Source organism: Eschrichtius robustus, chromosome 1, assembly GCF_028021215.1.
Source record: "Eschrichtius robustus isolate mEscRob2 chromosome 1, mEscRob2.pri, whole genome shotgun sequence".
NCBI classification, from domain to species: domain Eukaryota; kingdom Metazoa; phylum Chordata; class Mammalia; order Artiodactyla; family Eschrichtiidae; genus Eschrichtius; species Eschrichtius robustus.
This window is the reverse complement of record NC_090824.1, coordinates 88,341,407-88,369,004: the sequence shown is the minus strand read 5'-3', so window position 1 is coordinate 88,369,004 and position 27,598 is coordinate 88,341,407. Positions and strand designations below refer to the sequence as shown.

The 27,598-nt window shown below is 47.1% G+C and overlaps 1 protein-coding gene across 1 annotated transcript; it reads left to right on the top strand.

Annotated features, from left to right (window-relative positions):
• The first annotated feature begins 14,671 nt into the window (after window positions 1–14,671).
• Window positions 14,672–16,643, top strand: RHOV (ras homolog family member V). Its single transcript, XM_068535567.1, has 3 exons — window positions 14,672–14,907; window positions 15,101–15,159; window positions 15,358–16,643. Exons 1-3 carry the CDS (start codon window positions 14,700–14,702, stop codon window positions 15,799–15,801), a joined length of 711 nt encoding a protein of 236 aa, XP_068391668.1. The 5' UTR covers window positions 14,672–14,699; the 3' UTR covers window positions 15,802–16,643.
• Window positions 16,644–27,598: the final 10,955 nt, after the last annotated feature.

Genomic DNA, 27,598 nt, shown 5'->3' with positions numbered 1-27,598 from the left:
TCCAGGGTTGTGAAGACCCCAGAGAAGCCACCGGGTGAGAGGGGATAGGACACTTTTTTCACCTCTCTAGGTGGGAAATGAAGTCATCCTCAGGTCAGTGGTCCTCAAACTGGGGTTCACAGGTCCTTAGGGGTATGGAAGGCATCCTCAGGTCAGCGGTCCTCACACTGGGGTTCACAGGTCCCAAGGAGAGTACACCAAATAGTTTTAAGGGAATAAGTGTCCAGAGTTTCCCTGGGCCAAAAGTGAACAGCAGGAGAAGGCCCCTGGGAGTGAGGTCATATCCCCTTCCACCTCCCCTGCTCCTAACTCTTCAGAAGAAAAGTGCACCGCTCACCCAACAGGATGGTGAAATGGAAACCACCCCACCCCATGGTACATTGCTTCAGAGCATAAAAATCTGCCAGGAGCCCTGCAAAGAGACCACTGGAATTATTGTTGGTGTTCCCACAAAGAGAATAAAGACCAGGTGACAAGAAAACATCGAACAGTTTCTAATTTGCTAATTCGAATACGATTTGAGAACCTATTCAAGTTTTAGCTAACTGAAAAAAATATTGCTAACAGAGACTTCCCTGGTGGTACAGTGGTTAAGAATCTGCCTGCCAATGCAGGGGACACGGGTTCGAGCCCTGGTCTGGGAAGATCCCACATGCCGCGGAGCAACTAAGCCTATGTGCCGCAACTACTGAGCCTGCGCTCTAGAGCCCGTGCGCCACAACTACTGAGCCTGCGCTCTAGAGCCTGCGAGCCACAATTCCTGAAGCCGGCGCACCTAGAGCCGGTGCTCCGTAACAAGAGAAGCCACCGCAACAAGAAGCCCACGCACCGCAATGAAGAGTAGCACCTGCTAGCCACAACTAGAGAAAGCCCCGCGCGCAGCAATGAAGACCCAACACAGCCTAAATAAATAAATAAATAAATAAAACATCATTAAAAATAATTGCTAACATTTTTGGCATATAATTTGGAAGGGAGTCAAATAATCAAGTAACATTGCTATACCAAACCTTCCATTCCCATCTAAAGATGTATGTGAACAAGGTTTCTCTGCACTTACATTAAACAAAACAAAACAAAAAAGTAAGAGAATTGATGCTGAACTTTGTCGCATTCAAGCATTCTATCCATGAATGCATAAACTAATTGAAAAGAAAACCAAAAAAGCCTCATGCATCTCATCAAAAAATGTATTTCTTGTATAATTTTACTTTTTATGTGTAACTATATCAAAATGTGTAATATATTTATGTTTTGATGAGTTGAATAATTATAATTTAATTGAAAAGAAAACAATGTTAAGACTTAGAGCCTCAAAGTCACCAGATATATAACATTATAATGTTAAAAAATGTATATACTAATTACACCCAATTAGGATAAAGTACCAATAAAACTTTCAATCATAACATATGTTACAGTAAGATTGGGAGCACTGAAAGAGAAAACAAATAACATAAACTTTCCAACTGTTAAAGTAGAGCTTGTTCACATTATTTTAAATGGATGTGTTAGAATATCAAACTCCTTTGGTATTTTAGATTCCAATGTGTATATGTAAAAGAATGAGGTCATAGTTTTATTTAAGCGTTACTATTCACAGTACGCTACAAGTGGCGTTCTCTGCAGCTATGTGGTCTTAAGATGAAAAGTTTTAGTTGTCAGTATCTACGGTTTTATACACTTCTAGGGAGTCTGGGAGTCTTGGTGGGGTGCATGCTTTGGACCAGCACCACCTCGCCAGGAGCCCCTCCCAGGCTGGCCGTTGCCCTCCCCACCACCACCCTCCCGGGCTATTTCTCCAGACCCCCTTCTTCTCAGGATATGGAAGCTAACTCAGCCAGATGCTGCTGAACAAGTCACCTGGCCCTTCTGAACGCCTCTCATTTCCTCAACTGTAAACGGTAAGGGTAGAACTAGACCATCTCTAACAGTCTGTAGTTCTCTGAAAGCCAAACCCTTCTCACAGTCCATTTAGAGACACTTGGGGACAGCGCCCAGGGAATAATGGCTTTCAGGGCACTGCCTCCAAGCCAGTTTCTATGCTCCTTATCTATCCCTTAGTCTAGGATACATTTCAAAAGATGCCTTAGCCAGGAAGCCTTCTCTGATTATGTGAAAACCAATAAAATCTAACAACCAGCCCTCATCCTGCCTCCAACCTTATAGATCATAAGACCTGACACACTGTAAGTACTTGGGCAGTGCCTGCTGAGTTAATGCATGACTTGACACATTAATGTGCATTTACATCACGCCGTCACACTGCATGTGTCTGAATAAAACTTGCCTCTGTACTCATCCACGTGGCCTCTTGCAGAAACTGTTTTCAAACTTTTAAAAATAATGAGATTTTTACATTAAGAACAAGAGTAACAACACAACAACAACAGTAAAATCCAAACTGTTCAAAAAGACCACCAGTATGTAGTGTTGTGAGGCTGTGAAGCAACGTGGAACCCATTGCTGGTGGGAATATAAAATGGTGTGACCACTCACAGCCACTTAACATGCACTGACTTTATGACCCAGCAGTTCCATACCTGGGTATTTACCTGAGAGAAAGAAAAAATATGTCCACACGAAGATTTGGACACGAATGTCTATAGCAGCTTTATTCATAATAGCCCCAAACTGGAAACAACTCAAATGTCTATCAGTAAGAGGGACTTCCCTGGTGGCGCAGTGGTTAAGAGTCCACCTGCCAATGCAGGGGACATGGGTTCGATCCCTGGTCCGGGAAGATCCCACATGCCGCAGAGCAACTAAGCCTGTGCGCCACAACTACTGAAGCCCTCGTGCCTAGAGCCCATGTCCTGCAACAAGAGAAGCCACTGCAATGAGAAGCCCACGCACAGCAACGAAGACCCAATGCAGCCAAAAATAAATAAATAAATTTATTTTTAAAAATGTCTATCAATAAGAGAATAAACAAATAGTGGTACATCCATACAATGGAATACTATTCAGCAATAAAGAAAGAACAAACTAGCCTTACATACAAAAGCATGAATGAAACTCAAAAATGGGCTGAGTGTAAGAAGTGAGACATAAGAGAGTACACAGAGCATGTTTCTGTTTATTTGAAATTCTAAAACAGGCAAAAACTAAACCTTAGCGACAAAGCTGATCAGTGTTTGCCCTAGGACCTGGCATGGGGGTGGAGGATTGACTAGAAAGGAGCAAGAAGGAACTTTTTAGGGGAGATGGAAATGTTTTGTATCTTGATTGTGGTGGTGTTGATTATGTAGGTGGATACATTGGTCAAAACTCATTAAATTATATACTTAAAATGGGTGCATTTTAGATGTAAATGATATCTCAGTAGAGTTGACTGCGATATCAAATTTTAAAAAGATCTCTGCCCACAGGACTTCCCTGGTGGTCCAGTGGGTAAGACTCTGCACTTTCAATGCAGGGGTCCTGGGTTCGATCCCTGGTTGGGGAGCCAGATCCCACATGCATGCTGCACCTAAGAGAGTCTGCATGCCACAACTAAGAGGAATTCCACATGCCAGAACTAAGAGTCCACACACCGCAACTAAAGATCCCGCATGCCACAACTAAGACCTGGTGCAACCAAGATAGACAGATAAAGAAAGAAATAAATATTTTTTTAAAAATAAAAATTAAAAAAATCAAAAGATCTCTGCCCAAATGTCAGAATGGATATTTGAGTTTATAAGACAAAAGATAATAAAGCAATAGATAACATGCTTTGTAGCCCATAATTCTTCTCTTTTTTTTAAATATGTTTTTAAAAATTGAAGTATAGTTGGTTTACAATATTGGGTTAGTTTCAGGTGTACAGCAAAGTGATTCAGTTATGTATATATTTTCTTCAGATTATTTTCCATTATAGGTTATTATAAGATATTGAGTATATTTCCTTGTGCTATACAGTAAATCCTTGTCGCTTATCTATTTTATGTGTAGTAGTTTGTATCTGCTAATCCCATACTCATAATTTATCCCTCCCCCCCTTCCCTTTTGGTAACTGTAAGTTTGTTTTCTGTGTCCATAAGTCTGTTTCTGTTTTGTATATAGATTCATTTGTACTATTTTTTAGATTCCACATATAAGTGATTTCATAATATTTGTCTTTGTCTGACTTACTTCACCAAGTATAGTATTCTCTAGGTCCATCCGTTTGCTGCTGCAAATGGCAATATTTCATTCTTTTTTATGGCTGAGTAATATTCTATTTTGTGTGTGTGTGTGTGTGTGTGTGTGTGTGTGTGTGTATACATATATCATGTCTTCCTAAACCATGTCCGTTGATGGTGTAGCCCATGACTCTTTTTTTTTTTTTCCAAGATTTATTTATTTATTTATTAAGGTTGCGCTGGGTCTTAGTTGTGGCACACTTGATCTTCGTTGCGGCATGTGAACTCTTACTTGTGGCATGCATGCGGGATCTAGTTCCCCGACCAGGGATCAAACCTGGGCCCCCTGCATTGGGAGCATGGAGTCTTACCCGCTGGACCACCAGGGAAGTCCCCATAGCCCACCATTCTTTTTTATTTATTTATTTATTTATTTATTTATTTATGGCTGTGTTGGGTCTTCGTTTCTGTGCGAGAGCTTTCTCTAGTTGCGGCGAGCGGGGGCCACTCTTCATCGCGGTGCACGGGCCTCTCACTATCGCGGCCTCTCTTGTTGCGGAGCACAGGCTCCAGACGCGCAGGCTCAGCAGTTGTGGCACACGGGCTTAGCTGCCCCGTGGCATGTGGGATCTTCCCAGACCAGGGCTCGAACCCATGTCCCCTGCACTGGCAGGCAGACTCTCAACCACTGTGCCACCAGGGAAGCCCCTAGCCCACCATTCTTAAGGGGAGGACTTGAATAGGGGGTGGTGGTGGAGCGACAGACGGGGTTCTGCGATCCTGGCTCTGTCTTAGCCGTGAGGCCTTGGGCAAGTCACTTAACTTCAATGGAGACTCAGTTTCCTCACCTATAAAGATAATAACAACACCAGTGTATTAGTATGATGACTTTTTGTGTTCCCTATCTGGGTTACAGAAGAAAAAATTCCGAATCTACCTTATCTGACAAATTTATATTGTTCAGTCTCAGGTGGAGCCATGACTTCATCTGAAAAAACTTGCCCTGTCCCAGAGGAAGATAATTATAACACTAGTGCACCCTTGCAGAGCACTCTCTCTGTACAGGCACTATTCTGAGCATTCTCCATAATTCATTTAATCCTCACAACATTCTATGAAGCAGGTACTATTTTAATCAATCCCATTTTACATACAAGGAAACTGAGGCCCAGAAAAGACAACAGTTATTAAGGGACACAACCCGGATACCAACCCAGGTGCTTTGGCCCAGAGCCCACGCTCTTAACCATCAAGCTATCTTGTCTCTTGTTAACAAAAGCATAATTTGCAATAAAGGCAGGGAAAGGAAGTTGATTGAGAAATACTAGCTTTTTTTTTTTTTTTTTTTTTTTGAGAAATACTAGCTTTATACAAACTTAAATGTGAACAAAACCCAGTACCTTTCTATCAGCACTTTTACAAAAAATAGTGAAAGCTGATTTCATGTTGGTTTGGAAAATCCTGCTCTGTTTCTAGTTTCAATTGCTGTGGTCTTTCTGATGAGCAGGCTGTACCTACTAACAGGAGGAAAAAGAGATCTAGTTAGGGAGACCAGCCCTCCTGGGTTTAGCACTGAAAGTTCTGCGTCCCAGGATACCTCCTAGTCCTGGTCACCCTAGGCTAGCTGTTCGCCAGTGAAATAACCCCGAAGGAAAAGAAAAGCTGTGATGTGACCTGGATTGGGCTCCTGCCTCCCTCTCCAGCTCATTTCTCACCACTTTTATCCTCGGCCAGGCTGAGCTAGTTTTAGTTCCAAAATGGACCAGACTCTTTCCCTTCTGGGCCTGATTCCTGCTGTTTCTTCAGGCTGTTTCCAAGCCCTCTTTGCTTGGTTCACACTCACTCCAAACCCAACCAGATTGATGAAGTTCAGCAGGTACACACCGATGTGGCCACACCAGTTGTTAAAATATCCACTTCCAGGACTTCCCTGGTGGTCCAGTGGTTAAGAATCCACCTTCCAATGCAGGGGACGCAGGTTCAATCCCTGGTCGGGGAACGAAGATCCCACATGCATGCTGCAGCTAAGCTCACGTGCTCTAGAGCCCATGTGCCGCAACCATGTGGCCAAAAAAAAAAAAAAATCCACTTCCCTGAGTGTGCCCCTCCCCATCACTCTTCACCAGGAGCCAGCCACTAAAGGGTTAATATCAGACACACTAGAGATCTTCTAAAAAGCTGCTCCAGCACAAGGACTAGCATCTCTCTGCAGCCATACCAGTTGCTAAACAATGTAAATATCATCCCTGATTAAAACTATGTAAAATGCGAATTTATATAAGCAATGCCAAGAAGAGAATTTAGATGTCATTATTAATTGAATGCTTGTTTATTGGGTCCTCTTTTTGTAAGGTTGCTAATGTTCATAATGATCATCCTCATCATCAAAGGAAAACACGTACTCTAGGGTTAACCCCAGGGAGTTGAGTGGACCTCGGTGGTCTCAGGCCCCAACTTCTATTCAAGAGGAGGCTTTGGGCCAGTGGAGCCAGTCTTTGAGGAGAAGTAACTGAGGATTTGGCTGAACCCAGGGCTTGGCCATTTGGACAAGTGCTTGTGACATCAGGGAAGGTGGGGCTGCCTGCCTATCAGTCTCTGTATCATTTGGCAAATCATGCCTCACCATTCATTTATTCATTCCACAAAGAGTTAATAAGCTCCTCCTAAGTGGGATGCCACTGGACTGGGGTAGTAAGAGCCAGAAGTTGTATGAGACCCTCCCTGTTCCCAGCTGCTTGAAGTATATGATATGCACACAGGAAACACATAATGTTCTCAAAGTGAGAGAAACAGACAAGGAGTTTAGAGAAGGGAGGTTAATGTAGGGTAGAGCAAGGTGGGGGAAGAGATGAGGCCTGTTTTGTTCATCCATGTGCACTCAGCACTTTCCACAGTGCCTGCCCCACAGTGGGTTCGAAAAGAACCTCATGGAATGAAGGAATGAATGAGAACAAACTATTCATAATCCTGCCATTCAGAGGTAGTCATTGACATGTTGGTGCATTTCCTCTTTTTTTCTAAATATACGACAAATATATTTTTTAATTTCAGTAACTTTTTAAAATTTATTTATTTATTTTTGGCTGTGTTGGGTCTTCATTGCTGTGCGCGTGCTTTCTCTAGTTGCGGTGAGCAGGGATTACTCTTCGTTGCGGTGCGCGGGCTTCCCATTGCGGTGGCTTCTCTTGTTGCGGAGCACGGGCTCTAGGCGAACGGGCTTCAGTAGTTGTGGCTCGCGGGCTCTAGAGCGCAGGCTCAGTAGTTGTGGCGCACGGGCTTAGTTGCTCCGCGGCATGTGGGATCTCCCCGGACCAGGGATCGAACCCATGTCCCCTGCATTGGCAGGCGGATTCTTAACCGCTGCGCCACCAGGAAAGCCCAGTAACTTTTTTTGGTGTAAAGTAACATGTTCATTGTAGAAAAAGGAGAGAAGATGATGATAAAGCAACATAATATTAATTGCTAACATGTGTTAAGTGTTCATTATATATCAGGCTTCCCACCCAATGGCAATGACTCTCCACATTTTGGTCTATGTCCTTCATATAGGACTCTCTTTTATTCTAACTGTACACTTAAAAAAAAAATACTTGGGCTCAAACTGTTTATATAATTCTGTATCATTTAACATTATTTTTAACATTTTCCTACATCATTGGAAGTTCTCTTAAGGATTATTTCAGTGGCTATTTATCCCATCCTGGGGGTGTACTGTAATTAGAAGCTGTGGGATGCCAGCAGGGACTTGTACAGTCTATCTGATGGCGAACAGGGATTCACTATAGGTTCTTTAGTGGGAGGGTGACAGAATAAACTTGTCTTAGGAAGATTGAGCGCACTAGAAATGAGCAAAACAAAGCCAGGGAGGCAGGCAGGAGGTGATTCTTTGGGCATGGGATGCCAAAAGGAAGAGGGGCGTCAAGTACTTCATGAAAAGGACTGAGGACAGAGGAGGATGGAGAGGAGGGAGTCCAAGTGCATTGGGAGGTTTGGAGACTATTCGGCTCCAACTCCTTCCAATTCATGAGCTTGAGAGAATTGTGCTACGTGGTCAGAAATAAGGAAGTTAGAAGGGGAACTCTGTTAATGAAAGAAGAGGGGAGTTCTTTTACATGAACGTTTAGCTGGCAACTCCTGAAGGCAGTTAAAAAAAAAGAAAAGAATACTGACCAGGGCTTGAGTGCAAAGTCTGGGCAGGAAAGAGTTGTCTGAGGGGGGCAGTAGCAGTTGGGATCGGGTAGATGGAGACGGGGTGGAGAGAAAGGCAGGGAGAAGCAAAGGCTAAGTAAGGCTGGATGCGGGGGAGTGGGCAGGGCAGGGCCGAAGCCCCAGAGGCAGCCTGATCCTAGAGACAGATGGCATGGAGGGGCTGGAGGGTTGACTATCAAGATCCTGTTCCCTTGGCACCAGGAGGCTGACTCAGCCCAGGCCGCTGACTTTGCCGCCAACTCTCTCCCAGGACACAAGTACACCGAGTAGAGAAAAACCCAATTAATTAAATGGAAAGCTTGGTGAGTGTGCAGTCTAATTATTGTATTATCATCAGTATGTTGGTAAATAAGTAGTGTTCTTCCCAGGTTTATTGAAGTATGGTGGACAAAGAAATTAAGTGTTAGATATAAAATTCTTTTTCTTGCATCCTCTTTTTATTTCAAAGCTTTCTGACCTGCCCATTGAGTCTCTGGGCTCCTTCTGAATAGCAGGCCTGATTCGGAAGCTTTGGAGTGGAGTATGCAGAAGAAATAGAAAAAGGCTACATGAGGTGCATTTCACTCACAAAGAGTCTGTGCATTGAACTTTTTGAGTAAACTCTTTCTTTTTTGTTAATCCCTTTTTCAGCAATAGGAAAATCACGGTGGTGGGGTACAGATAGATTTCTTTTGGTTTATTCTTATTGAGTTGAGGTTTTGCTGTAGGTATTCCAATGTATGCAGTAATTTTAAATAAGATATGGGCTTAACAGAAATGCCTAAGAATTTGACCACACCTGAGTGTGAACCTGTGGATTGCTGGTTCTGGGACTGTCTGCCACTTACTAGCTTTTTTGATCTTGAGGCTAGTCCCCTAACTTCTCTGGGCCCCTGTATACTCCCCCCAACACCCCTCAGACACCCCAGCAATTGCACTTGGGTATCATGTGAGATAGGGCAAACTAAAGCACTTTTACAAGTCTAAGCTCCATACACCTTGTGTTGGACACTTTGGAAACAAAATGTTATGACTGCCGTGATTCAATGTCAGGGCCACGTTTTAGTTTTGTTTTTGTTTTGTTTTGTTTTTCCGCTAATTAAAACTATTTTATTAATCTTACACTCTCCCTAAGCTAGCTAATTTTTTTTAACTTAGGGCTTAGGTTTTTGGGTTTTTTTTGATACAGTTGACATACAACATTATGTCAGTTTCAGATGTACTACATAGTGATTTGACATTTGCATATGTTATGAAATGATCACCGTAAGTCTAGTAACCATCTGTTGCCACACAGTTATTCCAATATTATTGACCATATTTCTTATGCCGTATATTACATCCTCATGGCTTATTTATTTTATAACTGGAGGTTTGTACCTCTTAATCCCCTCAGTATTTCACTCCCTGCCACCCTCCTCCCTTCTGGCATCCACCTGTTTGTTCTCTGTAATTATGACTCTCTTTTTATTTATTTTTTGTTATTTTAAAAAATATTTATTTATTTATTTGGCTGCACTGGGTCTTAGCTGCAGCATGTGGGATCTAGTTCCCTGACCAGGGATTGAACCCAGGCCCCCTGCATTGGGAGCGTGGAGTCTTAGCCACTGGACTACCAGGGAAGTCCCTATTTCGTTTTGTTTTGTTTTTTAGATTCTACATATAAGTGAGGTCATACGGCATTTGTCTTTCTCTGTCTAACTTATTTCACTTAGCATAATACCCTCTAGATCCATCCATGTTGTGACAAATGGCAAGGTTTCATTTTTTTATGGCTGAGTAATATTCCTTTGTACATATATACCATATCTTTATCCATTCATCTATCAATGGACACTTAGGTGGTTTCCATATCTTGGCTACTGTAAATAATGCTGCAGTGAACATTGGAGTGCATATATCTTTTCGAATTATTGTTTTTGTTTTCTTCAGGTAAATACCCAGAAGTGAAATTGCTGGATCATATGGTAGTTCTGTTTTTAATTTTGGGGGGAACCTCCATACTGTTTTCCATAGTGGCTGCATCAATTTACAGTCCAACTGATAATTCACAAGTGTTCCCTTTTCTCCACATTCTCACCAACATTTGTTATTTGTTGTCTTTTTGATGATAGCCATTCTAACGATTGTGCTTTTAATTTGTATCTCCCTTATGATGAGTGATGTTAAGCATCTTTTCTTGTGCCTGTTGGCCGTCCGTGTGTCTTCTTCAGAAAAATGTCTATTCAGGTCCTCTGTCCATTTTTTAATCGGGTTGTTTTGTTTTGGTTTTTTCTTCATTGAATTGTATGAGTTCTTTGTATATTTTGGATATTAACCCCTTATCGAATATATTGTTTGCAAATATCTTCTCCCATTCAATAGGCTGTCTTTTTGTTTTGTTGATAGTTTCTTTCGATGTGCAAAAGCTTTTTAGCTCGATGTAGTCCCATTTGTTTATTTTTGCTTTTGTTTCCCTTTCCAGGAGACAGATCCAAAAAAATATTACTAAGACCTATGTCAAAGAGCATACTGCCCATGTTTTCTTCCAGGAGTTTTATGGTTTTAGGTCTTATATTTGTCTTAATCCATTGTGAGTTTATTTTGTATATGGTGTGAGAAAGTAGTCCAGTTTGATTCTTTTGCATGTAGCTGTCCAGTGTTCCCAACAGCATTTTTGAAAAGCTTGTCTTTTCCGCATTGTATATTCTTGCCTCCTTTGTTGTAGATTGCTTGTATAAGCAAGGGTTTATTTCTGGGCTCTATATACTCTGTTCCATTGATCTATGTGTCTGTTTTTGTTCCAGTACCATACTTTTTTATTATTATTTTTTTAATTTTTAAAATTTATTTATCATTTATTTTTGGCTGTGTTGGGTCTTTGTTGCTGCGTGCGGGCTTTCTCTAGTTGCGGCGAGTGGGGCTACTCTTTGTTGCGGTGCGCGTGCTTCTCATGGCAGTGGCTTCTCTTGTTGCAGACCACAGGCTCCAGGCACGTGGGCTTCAGTAGTTGTGGCACAGGGGCTCAGTATTTGTGGCTCACAGGCTCCAGAGCACAGGCTCAGTAGCTGTGGCGCACGGGCTTAGTTGCTCTGCAGCATGTGGGATCTTCCTGGACCAGGGCTCAAACCCGTGTCTCCTGAATTGGCAGGTGGATTCTTAACCACTGCGCCACCAGGAAAGCCGTTTTTTTGTTTTTTAATACACTTTATTTTGGAACAGTTTAGATTTACAGAAAAATTGAGAAGATAGCACAGGGTTTTCCTGTATCTCACACCCAGGTTCCCCCATTATAAATATCTTACATTGTATGGTACATTTGTCACAATTAATGAACCAGCATTGGTATATTATTATTAGCTAAAGTTCATATTTTATTCAGAATTCCTTGGTTTTTACCTAATGTCCTATTTTTCTTCCAGGATCCCACCCAGGATACCACATTACATTTAATTGTCATGTCTCCTTAGGCTCCTCTTGGCTGTGGCAGTTTTTCAGACTTTCCTTGTTTTTGATGATCTTGACAGTTTTGAGGAGTACTGGGCCAGCATTTTGTAGAATGTCTCTCAGTTGGAACTTTTCCCATGTTTTTCTCGTGATTAGGCTGGAATTCTTCAGAGGTAAAATGTCATTCTCATCACATCACATCAAGGGTACATACTATCAACTTGACTTATCAATGTTGATCTTAATCTTGATCACCTGCTTGAGGGAGAGTTTGTCAGGATTCTCCACTGTAAAGTTACTTTTTCCCCCACCCTTTTCAGACTGTCCTCTTTGCAAGGAAATCACTATGCATAGCCCACAAGAGTGCTGGTTTACACTCCTCCTTGAGCGTGGAGTATCTACATACATTATTTGGAATTCTTCACAGGAGATTTGGCTATTATCCCCCATTTATTTATGTATTCAATCATTTATATCAGAATAGACTTGCAGCTATTTATTTTATACTTGGGGTTATAATCCAATACTGGTTTATTTTGTTGCTCCAATTGTCCCAGATTTGGCCTTTGGAAGCTCTTTCAGTTGGCCCCTGTGTCCTCTAACTTATCTCCACCTTCCTGTTGTTTTGTTTGTTTGTTTAGCACTTCCTTACTTTCTGTGCTACAAAATGTTCCAGGCTCATCTTGTATATTTCCTACTCCAATCCTAAAATCAATCATTTCTCCAAGGAGAAAGTCAAGGCGACGTTTTGGTCTTAGCAAATGTGTATCTGACTGGAAGTTGGGACAGATAATCCATCAGGTGGGCAGGAATAAGACTCAAGCCACCCTCGGGAGGGGACTCTCCCAGCAGCAGCAGCCAGAATTACAAGCCCTTAGCTGAGAAATAGATGACTCACCAGCTCCCCAGGTTGTCTCCTCCCTCCCCCTCTTGCTGACAAGACTGTCCCTAAACCAGCTCCGACAGAGCGACCTAGGTTAGAAAGTGTCCCCACCCAAGGGGCCAGCGAAGAATGGCCTGTTGCAGGCCAAGTTAGGGCTTTAACCATGGCCAGCTGATACCTCCCCCATCTGTGTATTTGTGTATTATTTATATCCCTTCTACCTGCAGAAAGAATTAAACAGGATTACCCTCAAATTTCAGCTACAATAAAACTATTAAAGCTTGTGTAAAAGGACAAGAGTGCTGTGAAGAAGAGCATTTGTGTGTGTGTGTTGTGTTGGGTGTGTATGTGTGTGTGTGTTAATTTTGTCCCAGACACCTGGGCTGAGGCAACTTCCCTAGGTTCCCTGAATAACAGATTGCTAGCACCAGAAGGACTTTAAGAAATAAATATGCTTCACCTGGCATTTTATAGCTGAGATGGAGCAAGTGATTTCTCAGGAATCACACAGCTAATGAGCTGAAGAACTAGGAATACTGGGACACATCTCTTGATGTCTAGGTCTTTTCAAATCCCCATTCTTGCCTCCCTTTCCAGGAGAGCAAAAAGAATAGCTTTTAGACCTCCTGGGTGATACAATGGCAAGACAACACTTTGAGGCTTCTTTCACTTGCTAGATGAATAAACTTATGTGGATGTGTCTGAGAAGTCATTGGGGGCTATAATTAGGGGTTATTAGCATCCCCAGATGCTAATGCTATGTCCTCGGACATAGGGAATGTAGGATGCAGACATTGGGATGCAGAAGTGGATACTGGGGATCCTGCCATTTCCCCACAGTCAAGCTTTAAATGGTTAAATCAGCAATGATCTAGTTGTCCTCAACTTTTGACCAACAGTGGGGGAAAAAAAGAAAAATAAATAAACACCAGGGGTCCTGAGACTTTTTTCAAGAGATTTAGAGATTTTGACTTAGGGATTTTTATACTACCAACTGTTTGAAAAATTGGATTATATCTTTTCTTTAATATTCACTGCCCTATCTGCCTCCCAACACTCTCCCTTCAACGACTCATGAATGAGGTGTTTTCAATGATCTTTGTGTAGGCTGAGATCTTTGTACAGGCTTGGAATTCAGAGAAAGGATTCTGGGCCTGGTGTCACTTGGTGTGGCTGCAATAAAGAGATGAAATTAGCATCAGGCTATTTTTCACTTGCTCTCTTGGTGACCTTCTTAGGGCTACCTGGGATATCATGTCTCTGTCTGTAAACTCCTTCTAAGGCAAGGACAGTGGGCGGCCCAGAACAGCATCAGAAAATAGGTAATTACTATGTGCTTTTGATGATGATGACGATAAAGATAATATTAGGAACTTTGGGGATTTAGAAAATATTCAATTGGAGGACTGTCCTTGAAGATCCTCCCCAGCTAGCTTCTCCAGCACCCTGAGTTCCTTTAGAGGAGCAGAGTGAAGGTGTTTAAAGCCTGCCTTCAGGCTGAGTCTAGAGGAAGCTCTTCGGTGGAAGGGGGTCGTTAAATTCCTGCCTGCTGAGTTCACGCCTGAGTTTAACTTCTGCCTCTTCATGATCTCTATATTTTAAAAAAATCATTAATTAATAAAATTATTATCCAGACTTTTTTATACTCGTACAAACATATGTCTAGTTTTTTGTTTTAATTTGAACATGCTGCATTATGTGTTCTGCAATTTGCTATTTCCTCCTAACGATAAATCCTGGATATCTTTCTCTGCCAAGATACCTAGATCTGCCTCATTTGGGCGAGTCTTTGTCCTCGTACCTGTGTGATTCTCCGAGCGTCAGTTTTCGGCCTGCCTCTCTTCCTCCGGGTGTGACAGATTGCCTGACCTCTTGCGGTGCGCTGCAGAGGGAGGTCCTGGAGGAGGCCTGGAGGGTGGGCGGGGCCCGAGGCCGCACAGGACATGCAGATGAGGTAGGCGGGGCCCCCACATATACCCGTGGGTAGCTGCTGGCGGTTGAGCCGAGTCTCGGCAGATTTCAGTCAGAGGCAGCCTACGGACCCTGCTTCACCGAGCACAGCGGAGCCTGGTCCCCGGCTGTCCCCGGAGCGGGCCATGCCCCCGCGGGAGCTAAGCGAGGCCGAGTCGTCCCCGCTCCGGGCCCCGACCCCTCCCTCCCGGCGGGGCAGCGCGTCCCCAGAGCTGGGCATCAAGTGCGTGCTGGTGGGCGACGGCGCCGTGGGCAAGAGCAGCCTTATTGTCAGCTACACCTGCAATGGGTACCCCGCGCGCTACCGGCCCACAGCGCTGGACACCTTCTCCGGTAAGTTCAACGGCCCCGGCAGCCGCGTGGCCGGGGGTGGGGTTGTGCACCGGGGGCTGGGGCTGGCGCCGAGGCCCGAGTGCACAGAAACCGCCGGGGGAGCTGGCGGGAGCAGGCCCCGAGGTGGCGCTGGTGAGGCCTGGTGGGATCCAGGACGCTCTAACTCAGACTTTCCCCTGACCCTCCTCTGCAGTGCAAGTCCTGGTTGATGGAGCCCCGGTGCGCATTGAGCTCTGGGACACAGCGGGACAGGTGAGAGAAGTCGGGAGCGGCCTTTGCTGGTCTGGGGTGAGGTGGGCTGGAGGCTGGGAGGACCCCAGACCCATCAGGAATGGAGAAGGCCTTGGGCCCTTAGTTACGAGTCTCAGTCTCCAACCTCAGGTGACAAGCGGATTCCCGCGTCCAGGGACAGGGAATAACGCTACTAATGGCCTGGCCTTTCCATCCCAGGAAGACTTTGATCGCCTTCGCTCCCTCTGCTACCCGGATACAGATGTCTTCCTGGTCTGCTTCAGCGTGGTGCAGCCCAGCTCCTTCCAAAACATCACAGAGAAATGGCTGCCAGAGATCCGCACTCACAACCCCCAGGCACCCGTGCTGCTGGTGGGCACCCAGGCCGACCTGAGGGACGATGTCAATGTACTGATTCAGCTGGACCAGGGAGGCCGGAAAGGCCCCGTGCCTCAACCCCAGGCTCAGGGGCTGGCTGAGAAGATCCGGGCCTGCTGCTACCTGGAGTGCTCTGCCTTGACGCAGAAGAACTTGAAGGAGGTGTTTGACTCGGCCATTCTCAGTGCCATTGAGCACAAAGCCCGGCTGGAGAAGAAACTGAACGCCAAAGGTGTGCGCACCCTCTCCCGCTGCCGCTGGAAGAAGTTCTTCTGCTTTGTTTGAAGAGCTGTGGCAGCAAAATTATCAGTAGGCCAATGGCCACAGACTTCTAGAACCTGGGGCACGGAGCCTTTGAGGGACCTGCTGGCAGGGCCAGGCCACCTCCATGGGACTCAGTTCCCATCTGAACACTGTGGCGACACAGCCTCCAACTGCCCACTCTTATGTGCCAGGGTGAGCCTAGGGCCTGGAGGAGGGACGGCTCTGACTTGGATTTCTGTGGATTTCTCTGACTTGGATTTCTCAAGTACAGAGAAATCCCAGTACTTTGATTTTCATGGGATGATCCTAACAGTGTCAGCTGCCTCCAAGCAGTTTGGGATCCAATACCCAGTTTCTTATCATGGGCCCTCAGGTCAATCTGGCCGAATTAGGACCCCTCCTGGTGGTCCCCACCCGCTCCTTGGCACAGGGGTAAGGAAGAGTCTGGGGAACAGCTGGGCATCTTGGAGGGCTGGAAGGTGTCCGGCCCTGAATTGGAGAGAAGTTTAGGATGGATTGGGTAAGACAGAGGTCAGTGAGAGATTGAGAGGGATCCGAAAGTAAAGGCTTGGAGCCTTGGGACTGGAGGCATTCTGAGGAGGAGGAGGCAGACGAGAGGGCTAGGCTTGGAAGGAAGAAGAGAAAGAAGGAGAGCAGAGAAGTGGGGCAGCTGAGGAGCAAGGCTGCCACCTGGGCTGTCCTCAACCCCCAGGGCCAGGGAGGGTAGGGCTGGTCCCTGGGAAGAACTGGGTCTCAGTGCTCCCTAGGCACTGCCCAAACTGGCTAGGCCAGGAGTGGGGCAGGAAGTGAGAGACAAGGCCCAGCAAGAGGAGGGGGAGGAGCTGCAAATTGGAGCCTGAAGGAAGAAGGGGCTTTCTCCAAGGTCACAACCTAGAAGATAAGGCAGTGCGGAGTCTGCAAATAAAGCCTTAAGTTTCTGAAGCTGCTGTCTCTGTGTCATTTCCTGCAGGGGTCAGCACATTGGTCCCTCAAGGCCCAACAGTTTGGATGGAGGCAGGTTGGGTACCAAAGGAATGAGGCTAGATCGAAAGGTGCGGGCTGGACTAGATGGGACAGTGTGATGGGAACTGGACTGGGGGGGGGGGCGGGTTGGGAGCTCCCCGCTTGGGGCTTAGCTGGTTCCCAGGAAAGCTAGCGTGGGAAGCAGCCTGGAAACGGGTTTCCCCAGGTGTCAGGGCCAGAGCTGCTTTCCCATGACCTCACCAGGCGGGTGGTGCCCCTCCCCTCTCCCCCTCCCTTCTAGAGTACAGTGCTCAGCGCTGGGCTCTGGGGCAATCCTGAGCCTTCTAACCTTCCTGCTCTGATCCTTCCAACAGTCCACAGGGCTCAGGGTCTCAGGTTGGGGTGGCCCCCTGGTTCAGACCCTGAGCATGAAGGGACCCCCATATACAGCTTAAACCTCAACCACTGGCCAAACTTCTTGGACTTGGGTTGGTTGGACCCAGTCTTCAGCCTTAGCACTCAAAGTCCACATAAGGACCCAGTGAAGGTCAGGATGCCAGTTGTCAACAACTTAAATAGAAGATTGGTCCCAGAAATCCTTTGAGAGTGAGCATTCATTGATTGAGGACTTGGAGGGGAGCAGGGATCCAGAGAACATTCCCTGGAATTGGAGCTGGAAGGAACTTTAATGGGCACATTTGGGGGCGGGGGGGGTCACCACTTTATTTTACCCATAAGGAAAGAGAGGCTCAGAGAACAACGGTAATATCGCAAGTGAGATATTATTACTAAGTGGCTACAAGAGCACTTTGCAAACTCCAGAGTAGGTACATGGGTAAGTGTTATTTGTGTGGAGAGGTGTTTCCTGGGACACCTGGAACACCTGCTAGGCAACTAATGGGCCAGGTGAGCGCTCTCTCCCTGCGCAGCTCCCTCTGCAGGAAGTTGTGTATGTGAGAAAGAGCACGGCTGAGGGACAGAAACCCTAGCCAAGTGAAACCTCAGATAATCCCCAAGTTTAGTTTTAGCCAAGACTGTCCAGCTTCTGTCCCACCTGGGCCCACCCCCCAGAACTCCAGCCACCTGTCTCCTTTTGTCCCCTTGCCCCCTCAGGTGGAGATGCTGAGCTGCACCACTGCAGCCAGGCCTTGATGGGGGTCTCACACCCCTGCTCCGTGGCCTGCCGTTACCTCAACCCAGCCTGGCACACTCCCTTCCTGGTTCAAGTTCAGGCTCTAGCATCAACCATGACCTTAGGCAATTTTTTTTTTTCCTTCTCTGTGCCTCAGTTTCCTCATTTGCAAAATGAAACACTCAAGACTCTGGATTAGAGGTTTTCAAACTGCTCCAAGGGGACTTAGAGGTGCCATGGGTCAGGGGAGGAAGCCTCAACAGGTGATCTTTGGGCCGCGCCACCTCCAACTTCTTCCCTAATTCTCTGATGGTACCAGCACATCCGTGTCACTATGTCTCCTCTCCTGCTGGGTCACTGAGCCTTGTCAGCCTCGCTCCTACATCTCTGCCACTGCCGCTTCCCACTCCAGTCCCCCTAGCGCTGCTTCCTTATTCTCTGGCACCTCCCTGACTCAAGACTGTTACTACCTCTCATTGCCTGCAATGAACTCCCAGCTTCTCATTTCAGTACTCAGGACCTCAAATCTGACAGGAACCCGGACAAGGCCAGCTTGTCCCAGTGATCCCCACTCCCTGATCCCCAATAATTTTTTACTTCTGACTCCAAGTCTTTGCTTTTGCCAAATCCTCTAGAAAGTGCCCCCACCTCCACACCCCCCAATCCCCCAGATGCCCTGTTTCTCCTTTAACCATCTTCCAATCAATACTCCCCTTCTCCAGGACCTGTATTACTGTCCGCACTGCTCTCTTGGCACACTGAAGGGACACCGAATTTGGTCACATCTCTCCAGCTAAACAGAGAAAAAGTCCCACTCATGCCCATGTGCTCCCACAGGGTCTTGAGCTCAGGCAATGTTTGCTGCTGGCCATTAAGTGCCTAAGATAAAAAAGCCAAGCAGTGAGCCCTGCAGGGGATCCTGAGGATAAAGTTCATCTCCAGGTTTGTGTCACTGAGGCCTGAAGACAGCCCTAAAAAGCAATGGCTTGCTGGAAAGGCCCTCTGAGGCATGGGGGCCCAAGCCCATGCAGAGCAAAAAGGATTTACCTCTGGTTCCAAAACCATTGTCTCATTCTGCTTCTGTTTCTCTCTATAATGCGGCCTCTCTCTACTTTTCTGGGGCTGTTTTTACCTCTTTATCTCTCTTTCATTTGCCTCTTTCCCCCTGCTTTCTCTGCTCTTGAATCTAAATTTAAAGGAACATTGATTATATTAAATGGATAAAAGTGTATGTTTCTTACATATACAGTCTTACATTAGTGCTTACTAATGTAAATTATTTTTAATATCTCTTTAACCAACTCTTAACTGATTTTTTAAAATGTCTATTTTCTTTTTCCATAATAAATGTTTATAGAAAAATTGGAAAATCTGAAGAACTAGAAGATTGAAAATGTACTAACAGTCTTTTTTTTTTTTAATTTTATTTACTTATTTTTGGCTGCATTGGGTCTTCGTTGCTGCACGCGGGCTCAAGCTACTCTTCATTACAATGTGCGGGCTTCTCATTGCGGCGGCTTCTTTTGTTGCGGAGCACCAGCTCTAGAGCGCAGGCTCAGTAGTTGTGGTGCATGGGCCTAGTTGCTCGGTGGCATGTGGGATCTTCCTGGATCAGGGCTCGAACCTGTGTCCCCTGCATTGGCAGGTGGATTCTTAACCACTGCGCCACCAGGGAAGCCCAGTAATAACATTTTGATGTACTTCCTTTCAGTCTTTTCTTCTATGCATATTTTTGAAATATTTCTTGTGATTATGCTGTATATACAATTTTGTATTTTGGGGTGTTTTTTTGTTTGTTTAAAATTTTAACCGTTTTTTCGTGTCATTATTAACTCTGACCAGAATCTGTAACCATATATGTATGTTTGTTTACTATTTCACCCTGACCATAATTTCTTCAACTAGATCCCCATTTGGGGGCAATTAGGTTGTTTTCCTTTAAATAGTTTTTTTCTTTTATAAATAAGACTATATCCACAGTTGATTATTTTTTCCACCATGGGTTGGTGACCAACTGCAGAAAAAAATGTCCTTCATCTTTGGCCTGGAGACAGGGCCCCCATATAATCCCAAGTGGCACTTATGAGGGAACTTGAGTTTCTGTGTCTGTGTGACTCGTGGGGGGCTCTTTCTCTTGGTGCATGACTAGCAGATTGTGGGTGTTCAATAAATACTAAATGATGACAAGGTGTGTATATATGACATATTGGTGTTCATGTACGTTCCTCTGTGTCCCTGTTTTTGCTCTTGTGTATTTCAAGTGGGTATCACCTTTGTGCAAACCTCTGAATCATTCTATATATGTGCAGTCTGTGTATCCATGTCTGTAAATGTGGGTGTCTAGGTGAGATGTGTATAGCTCTGAATGTGTAAGTCTGTGTATCCACACAATGTCTGCCCTTAGGAGTGTGTATTATACACAACTCTATGTGTGTGTCTGGGTGTGTGAGTTGGTCTCTGTGCCTGTGTGTGCACATCTAGGTTGGGCCTCGTTTCTTGGGGGCTGTATGCCTATGTGTCTGTGTGTGCCCAGGTTCAGTTCTGTGTGGGCCTGTGTGAGGGGTCTCTCTCCACGTGCATCTTTGTTCTGGGCATGCGCGCTAGGCTGGTGTGTAAGTGTGTGAACACCTGAGGGAGCTGGGCCTGGCTTCCTTTCCCCCTGGGAGCAGAGTGGTGCCCAGGGCAGAGGTGACACACCCTCTGAGCTCCTCATTTTCCTGGGAACCAGCCTGGGAGAGTGAGACCGAGAGCAATCTGCGTCAGGAGCACCGGCCCCTTTTGCAACCAGCCCAGGCCCCAGGCGGGAACCAGGCTCTCACAGGTCAGACCTGCCCACTGTGCCTGGCTGCCAGGAAACCCAGCTCCCAGCAGGGCTGCACTGTCAGCGCCCTCCTTGGGCCTGGGCCAAATCCTCCGGTGAGCGGAACTCAGCCAGCCGAGGAGCCACATTAGTCACGCTATGGCAACAGTAGGGAGTGACTTCCCAGGCCTGGGCAGTGCTGGCTGTCCCAGGAAACCACTGCTTTCTGTCCCTGTACGTGGCAATGCTTAGGCAGCCTGGTCTCCTCCGTTATCGCCTTCCATTCTTACAACCGAACTTCAAGATGGGCCAGACGGCTCTTATTAGCTCCAATTTTCAGATGAGGAGACTGAAGCACAGAGCCACACGACCAAGGTGAAGCAGATGGGGCTTGCACCTGGGTCCTGACCCTGGGTCCAAGATTCTTTCTGGTGTGTCACTTGGGGTGTTCTGCCCCCTAGAAATGGATCTCTCAGAGGGCAGGGCTGGGAGGCATAGTTTAGGGGACAGAGTAGGTTTTCCTAGGCTCGGGAGCGGGGCAGAGGGAGACAGGGCTGGAAGTGGGATGTGAGGAGAGATGTTAGCATTGAACCAGGCCTGCCCTCCTAGTGGAATGTTCTCAAGGCTTCCTCCACTGAACAGATTTGTCCCCTAATTGGGATGACAATGGAATTCATTGTCAGACTCAGGATAGTTTTGAGATTGTATGCGAACTCTATTAATAACCTGGGTTTATGGTCACCCTACACATAACCCCTCTGGAAGGCAGAGCCAGTCACTGGCCTCCTTGACTGGCCAGCTCTGTGGCTTCCTTGACCCCTGCCTGCACCAATCTGCTTCTGTCCCCTGGTGTCCAGATGACTCCCTGGCCCCTTGGCAGTGAGGGGCAGCAGGGGAGCCTTGGGCGCTGTGCTGCATAGGGATTCCCTGGGGCCCCTTGAATCTGGCAGAAAAGCAAGCAGCCTGACCCATGATTAGTTTCTCCCTCAGATCTGTATTCTCTGTGACCATGTTCCGCTGCCTCTGCCCATCTTCCATTCCCCACCCCCAGGACCCCGCACCAGTTGGGGAGCAAGCAGAGCCTGTCCTCAGAGGTCTCCCTCCTGGGATGGCGAGATCACTCTCCTGGTGAGACAGGGGACCCTCGATTCCTGAGGCTGTGTGCATTTTTCTCCCTATGGCACCATTCCACCCCTGCCCAACAGGCCATGTGCTCTGCTGACCACCCCACCTCCCATGGGTTCTTCTTTTTTTTTAAAAAAAATTATTTATTTATTTGGCTGCCCCGGGTCTTAGTTGCAGCACTAAGATCCCATGGGATCTTTGTTGCCATGTGCAGGATCTTTTAGCTGTGGCATGCAGGGCCTTAGCTGTGGCATGCAGGATTTAGTTCCCTGACCAGGGATGGGACCCAGGCCCCCTGCATTGGGAGCGTGGAGTCTTAACCACTGGACCATCCCTCCCACAGGTTCTCCTATTCCAGTCCTATCCCTGACTCGCAGGGCGACTTTGGGCAAATTACTGCCTTCTTCCTTGTCTGAGTTTCTCCCAGTTGTGAAGTGGGGCTAGTACTCTCTGCCCCTCCCTGGCTCCTAGGGGGCCTGCAGGGCCCACTATAAGCAAGATAATAGTGGGGAACTGATTTGGAGGAAACTATCAAGAGCCAAGCGAGAGGTATCAGCGCTGGCCTGTGTTTACCTGGTTGTGGACCTTGGGATCCCAGCCTCCTGAGGTTTGGGAACAGCCCTGACAGCTTCTTGGCCTGGCTCCTGGCTCCTTTGTCCCACTTCCAGAGAAAGGACAGAAACTGAACCCAAGAGTCTGGTTGTCTGGAGAAGATGAGACGTCAGAGCAAATAGTTTGGGGCTCAGGCCTCCCAGTCCACTCTGTCCCCAACCACTGGCTGTGTGACTGTGGGCAAGTCACTGCCCCTCTCTGGGCCTCAACAGCTTGGCTCTGACAGCCTCCCCCTGCTGTGCATTCAGGGGGTCCTAGAGCCTGTAACCTGTAACCATAGTTTTGGGATAGAAAGGATCTCGCCATCTAGTCCAAATCCTTTGCTTTTCATAGACCACTATGGGGTTTCTGGGGGCCACAGACTAACCCTGGTTAACCTGAGGTCATAAACTGGTTGCAAAGAGGATCAAGCAAGAGAGGGTATGTGGGTCAGAGAAAATCCGCTGGGAAGACAACCCCAAGTGAGCTGGTGGGGCAGCAATGTAATCCTTTGTACTCTGTCAGCGTTCCATTGTCACTGTACCTTCAGCCTCTCCCTCCAGGCCTGAAATGCAGCACGGGCCTCTCCTTACCCACAGCTCTCCTTCCCTTCCCCACTTCTCCAACAGTCTCCAACCTGACTCTGCCCCCTGCCCCCGCTAGGCTCCCACCTGGCTCCTCAACCATTCATGACGGTCAGCTGGCTCCTCATTCCCAGCATCCTCCTCTCCTGACCCTGGCAGGCTTTGAAACCCCTCGCCTTTGAGCCTCTCTCTTCCTGGGTCTCCCGCCGCCCCTCCAACTAATCCTCCTCTGCTTCCTCTTCCTCCAAGAGGAGCCTCTGTCCTCACTTTCCGCTCTCCTCTCTGGGTCCGCTCTCTCCCTCTTCCAGTAATCTCCCCACTCCTCCGTTTCACCCTCACACGGCTCGTTCCCTCCACCAGGCCCACATGCTCACCTCCGGAGTATCGGGGCCTCACCAGGATGCACCCACAGCTGGGACACAGAGCTAAGTGTGTGGCCCAAAGACTACAAGACACGTGTGTTTTTACCCTGTTCCTAGCCCTATTTTATGTTCCTTCTTCTTCTTTTTTTTTTAATCTTGGTCCTACTTTATACTCAGGTTATCTCATAGTTTATAGATGCTTTTAAACTGCCTTTAAATCCCTCCCCAGTAAGGCTAGGCAAAAGCAAACAAAAACTAAGTAACCCGCAATAAAATCAATAAAACTAGCCTCCATCTGGTTCCTGATGATCCCTCACCTTCTACCTGGTTCTCCTGAAGCTTCCCCCGCTCCCCTCAGCCCTGTTTCTGTTGGTGGCACTGCCAGGCTCCCGGGACAGAAAACCTGAAGGCCCCACTGACTCAGCTTCTCCCTCTGCATGAGCCAGTCAGTCACCAGGTCTCAGAGCTTCTCCCTTCCCCTGAGCTTAGGATGCTATCTCTCCTTTTCTAGCTCCATGGTCTCTATCCCACCTGGGAGCCTCCTCGTCTGATGATTTGTTTCTTTCTGAAATAGATCTCAATACCTCTTCAAAAAACACATTTTTCATATTACAAAAGCAATAAATATTTATTGTAGAAAATTTTAAAAATGCAGGTCAACAAAAAGAAGACAGTAAAAACCACCTGTAATTTTATCAACGACAAGAGAACACTGTGGACATTTGGGTAAATATCTTTTTCCAGTTTTGTGTAAAAAAAGTGGGTTTTTTTAGCCTCATGACAGGGGGCTTCTCAGTTTCCTTCCCAGTCTATTTCCTTGTTCTTCTTGGTTCTGGGCTCAGCTGATGGAACCCCAGGAGCTACTGCAGGTGGGGAAGGAGAGCCTGCGGGGAAGTCTGGGCCACTCCCAGGGCTGAAGCAGGCTTCCGGGTTTGGGGTTTCTAGGTGGTGCCATTGACCACAATCCTTGGAGTGGGGTGCGGGGGGAGCTGAGCAGTGCCTTCCCAGGCTTCAGTCTAGTTGCGGTGGCGGGGAAGGAAGTGGTCTTGTGCAATAGGGCAAACCACTCCTCATTCAGGGCTTTTTGTTTAAGTGGGCAGGAATGGGTTTGGGAGAAACAACCCAGTTTTTGTCCGTGTTTATTTGAACTGTTGGGACCAATAAGTTTTGAATAAAACTCCCCCATATGAGGAAAGGGGGATGGGTTATAAGGGATAAGATGATGGGAGGCCCAAGGTTGAATGCCTGGAGGGCCCAGGCGAGCACCTGACCTTGGGAGTGGCAGGGTGGATGGGGAGGGTTAGAGCCTGAGGCGCTCAAGAGGACCTAAGACCTAAATTGATGCAGGAATGTGGGCCCCCACTGCCAGTCTCCCAAGTTTTCACAAGAAGCTAGAGATATGGGATTTTTAAAAAATAAACTTTCCTGACTCTTTAAATGTTAGTGACTAATTAAAGAAATTAAACCACTCTTTGGGTCACAGTCCAACTGGCTGCCATCGTGCAACCTTGCCAACTAGCCTTTACTGCACATCTACCGTGTACTTCACATAGGTTACTCTCCCTGATTTACTTGGTGTGGCTTCCTCCTCCTTCCCCTCTCCCTGTGTTGTGACCTCTAGTGATATGGCCTGTTTACCTCTACACTCCTTAAAGCCGAGTTTGGATTACCCCTTCCCCTGTCCCTCTGTTCAAATCCCCAAGTGCCCACCAATGTGACCTCTACCCACCAGCCTCCCAGCCTTTCCTCTCAAGGCCTGAGACAAACTGAGCAGCTTGCTGGACCCCAGTCAAAACAAGACCCATGATCTCCCCTGCCCAGCTTTTGCTCACTATGATTTTGTTATGCCTGGAACACCTAAACCCACCTGCTCATCTCATTTTATACCTCCTTCATGAAGCCATTTCTTAACCTCTTTCTTAATCTCCATGGCTTGATCAGCCTCTGTTTTATTCAACAGCCATTTGTGGGATACCTTGTATGCACAAGCAGATCCTGGCACGGTTGATACTGAGATAAATAAGACCCAGTCCCCATCCCTGCCCCCGAGGAGCCTTGTCCCTATGAGGGTAGACTATGCTAACATGGGTCATATGTATGCAGCAGAGCTGTGAGAGAATGGAGAGGACAGCTGTGAAGCAGCGAAGGCTTTTTGAGCTGAATCGCGAGGTAAGTAGGAGCTTTCCAGGGGGTAAAGAGGCATTTGAGGTGGAGGCAACTGCCTGTGCAAAGAAAGGAGGCATGACAGTTCTTATTTTTTTTTTTTATAATTACTTTAAATTTACTTATTTATTTATTTATTTATTTATTTATTTAGTTTTGGCTGTGTTGGCTGTCTTCGTTTCTGTGCGAGGGCTTTCTCTAGTTGCGGCAAGCGGGGGCCACTCTTCATCGCGCTGCGCGGGCCTCTCACTATCGCGGCCTCTCTAGTTGCGGAGCACAGGCTCCAGACGCGCAGGCTCAGTAGTTGTGGCTCACGGGCCTAGTTGCTCCGCGGCATGTGGGATCTTCCCAGACCAGGGCTCGAACCGGTGTCCCCTGCATTGGCAGGCAGATTCTCAACCACTGCGCCACCAGGGAAGCCCCGACAGTTCTTATTTATTTAGGCTGTGCCGGGTCTTTTTTTTTTTTTAATATTTATTTATTTATTTATTTATTTATTTGGCTGCGTCGGGTCTTAGTTGCAGCACGCTGGGTCTTCGTTGCCGCGCGTGGGCTTCTCTCTAGTTGTGGCGCACAGGCTCTAGAGCACTCGGGCTCAGTAGTTGCAGCATGCGGGCTCTGGAGTTGTGGCGTGTGGGGCTCTCTAGTTGTGACATGGGGGCTCCAGAGCACGCGGGCTCAGTAGTGTGGCATACGGGCTCTAGAGCATGCAGGCTTAGTTGCCCCACGCATGTGGGATCTTATTTCCCCGACCAGGGATCGAACCCGGGCCCCCTGCATTGGGAGCGCGGAGTCTCACCCACTGGACCACCAGGGAAGTCCTGGGAGGCATGAAAGTTCTGAGAAAGGGAGTCATTTGGCTGGGGATGGAGCAGAGAACAGCTGGGGACATCTCAGTAGTTTGGGGACCATATGGTTTTGTTACAGTATTTGCATTCCTTCTGCCTGCACTCCAGGGTGTAAGCTGCAGAAGAACAGGCACTGCGTCTCAGCTTTTATTGCTCCACATCTGACACCTGCCTGGGACTGTGTACTCTGGATCCAACCCTTGCAGCAAAGACAGAGCCCAGCAGTGGTGAGCGCGCCCCCTAGCGGCTCCTCCGCGCTCCTACCTCCTGTCACCCAGCTGACTCAGCCCTGCCCTCCTCCCTCCCAGCAGCTCTTCCTAGGGAAGGCGCTTTGTCTGCCATCATCTCACTTCATCTCCACCTCTCCCTAAGAGGAGGATGCTCCCTTTGGTCCAACAAACACTTATTAAGCTTTTATTATGTGTTGATTACTCTTCTAGGCATTGGGATACAGAATTGACCTCAGCCCGGAAGTGCTCATAGAGAACCAAGGGATAATGAAGGTTGTTCCCAGTGCTGGGGAGACCAGAAGAGGAATAGAGCCCATTTCGAGCTTTGAAGGATGGATGAGTGGCTGGCAAGGTAGGAATCAAAAATACTGTGTCTGGGAATTCCCTGGCGGTCCAGTGGTTAGGACTCTGTGCTCTCAGCGCCGAGGGCCTAGGTTCAATCCCTAGCTGGGGAGCTAAAATCCTACAAGCTGCGTGTCTCGGCCAAAAAAAAAAAAAAAAAAAAATACAGTGCCTGATGAAATAGGAATAGCCACAGCACCGTAACGGGACCCACCCCCTGCCATCTACTCAATGTTTATTGAACTACTACCATTTACTAAGGTCATAGAGGGGGTGTGGGGTGCTGGAGACCCAGAGATGACTTAAGATACCATCTGTGTCTCCAGGAGCCCACAACCCAGTGGGAAGACAGATAAGTAAATGGAAAGGAAAAGGGGGTGCTCTGTGCTGAAGGTCCTGTTAGCAGATACAGGGATGTAGAGTAGGAAGTGCCCCCCAGCAGTGTGTATGCAGGAGGATTTCAGCAATGAGAACTAGAGTTTAGGTTGAAAGATGAGAAAGGGGGAGGTGGTGCAGGCTGAGTACAACAGGTACAAGAACACAAAGGTGTGAGAAAGTTACCCATCAAAAGGAGGCCCATCCTGGGCTGCTAATAAGGTTCTGCTTCTTGATCTGAGTGCTTGGCTCCTGGGTGTGTTCAGTTACAGAAATTCATTGAGCCGTACACTTAGGACTCAA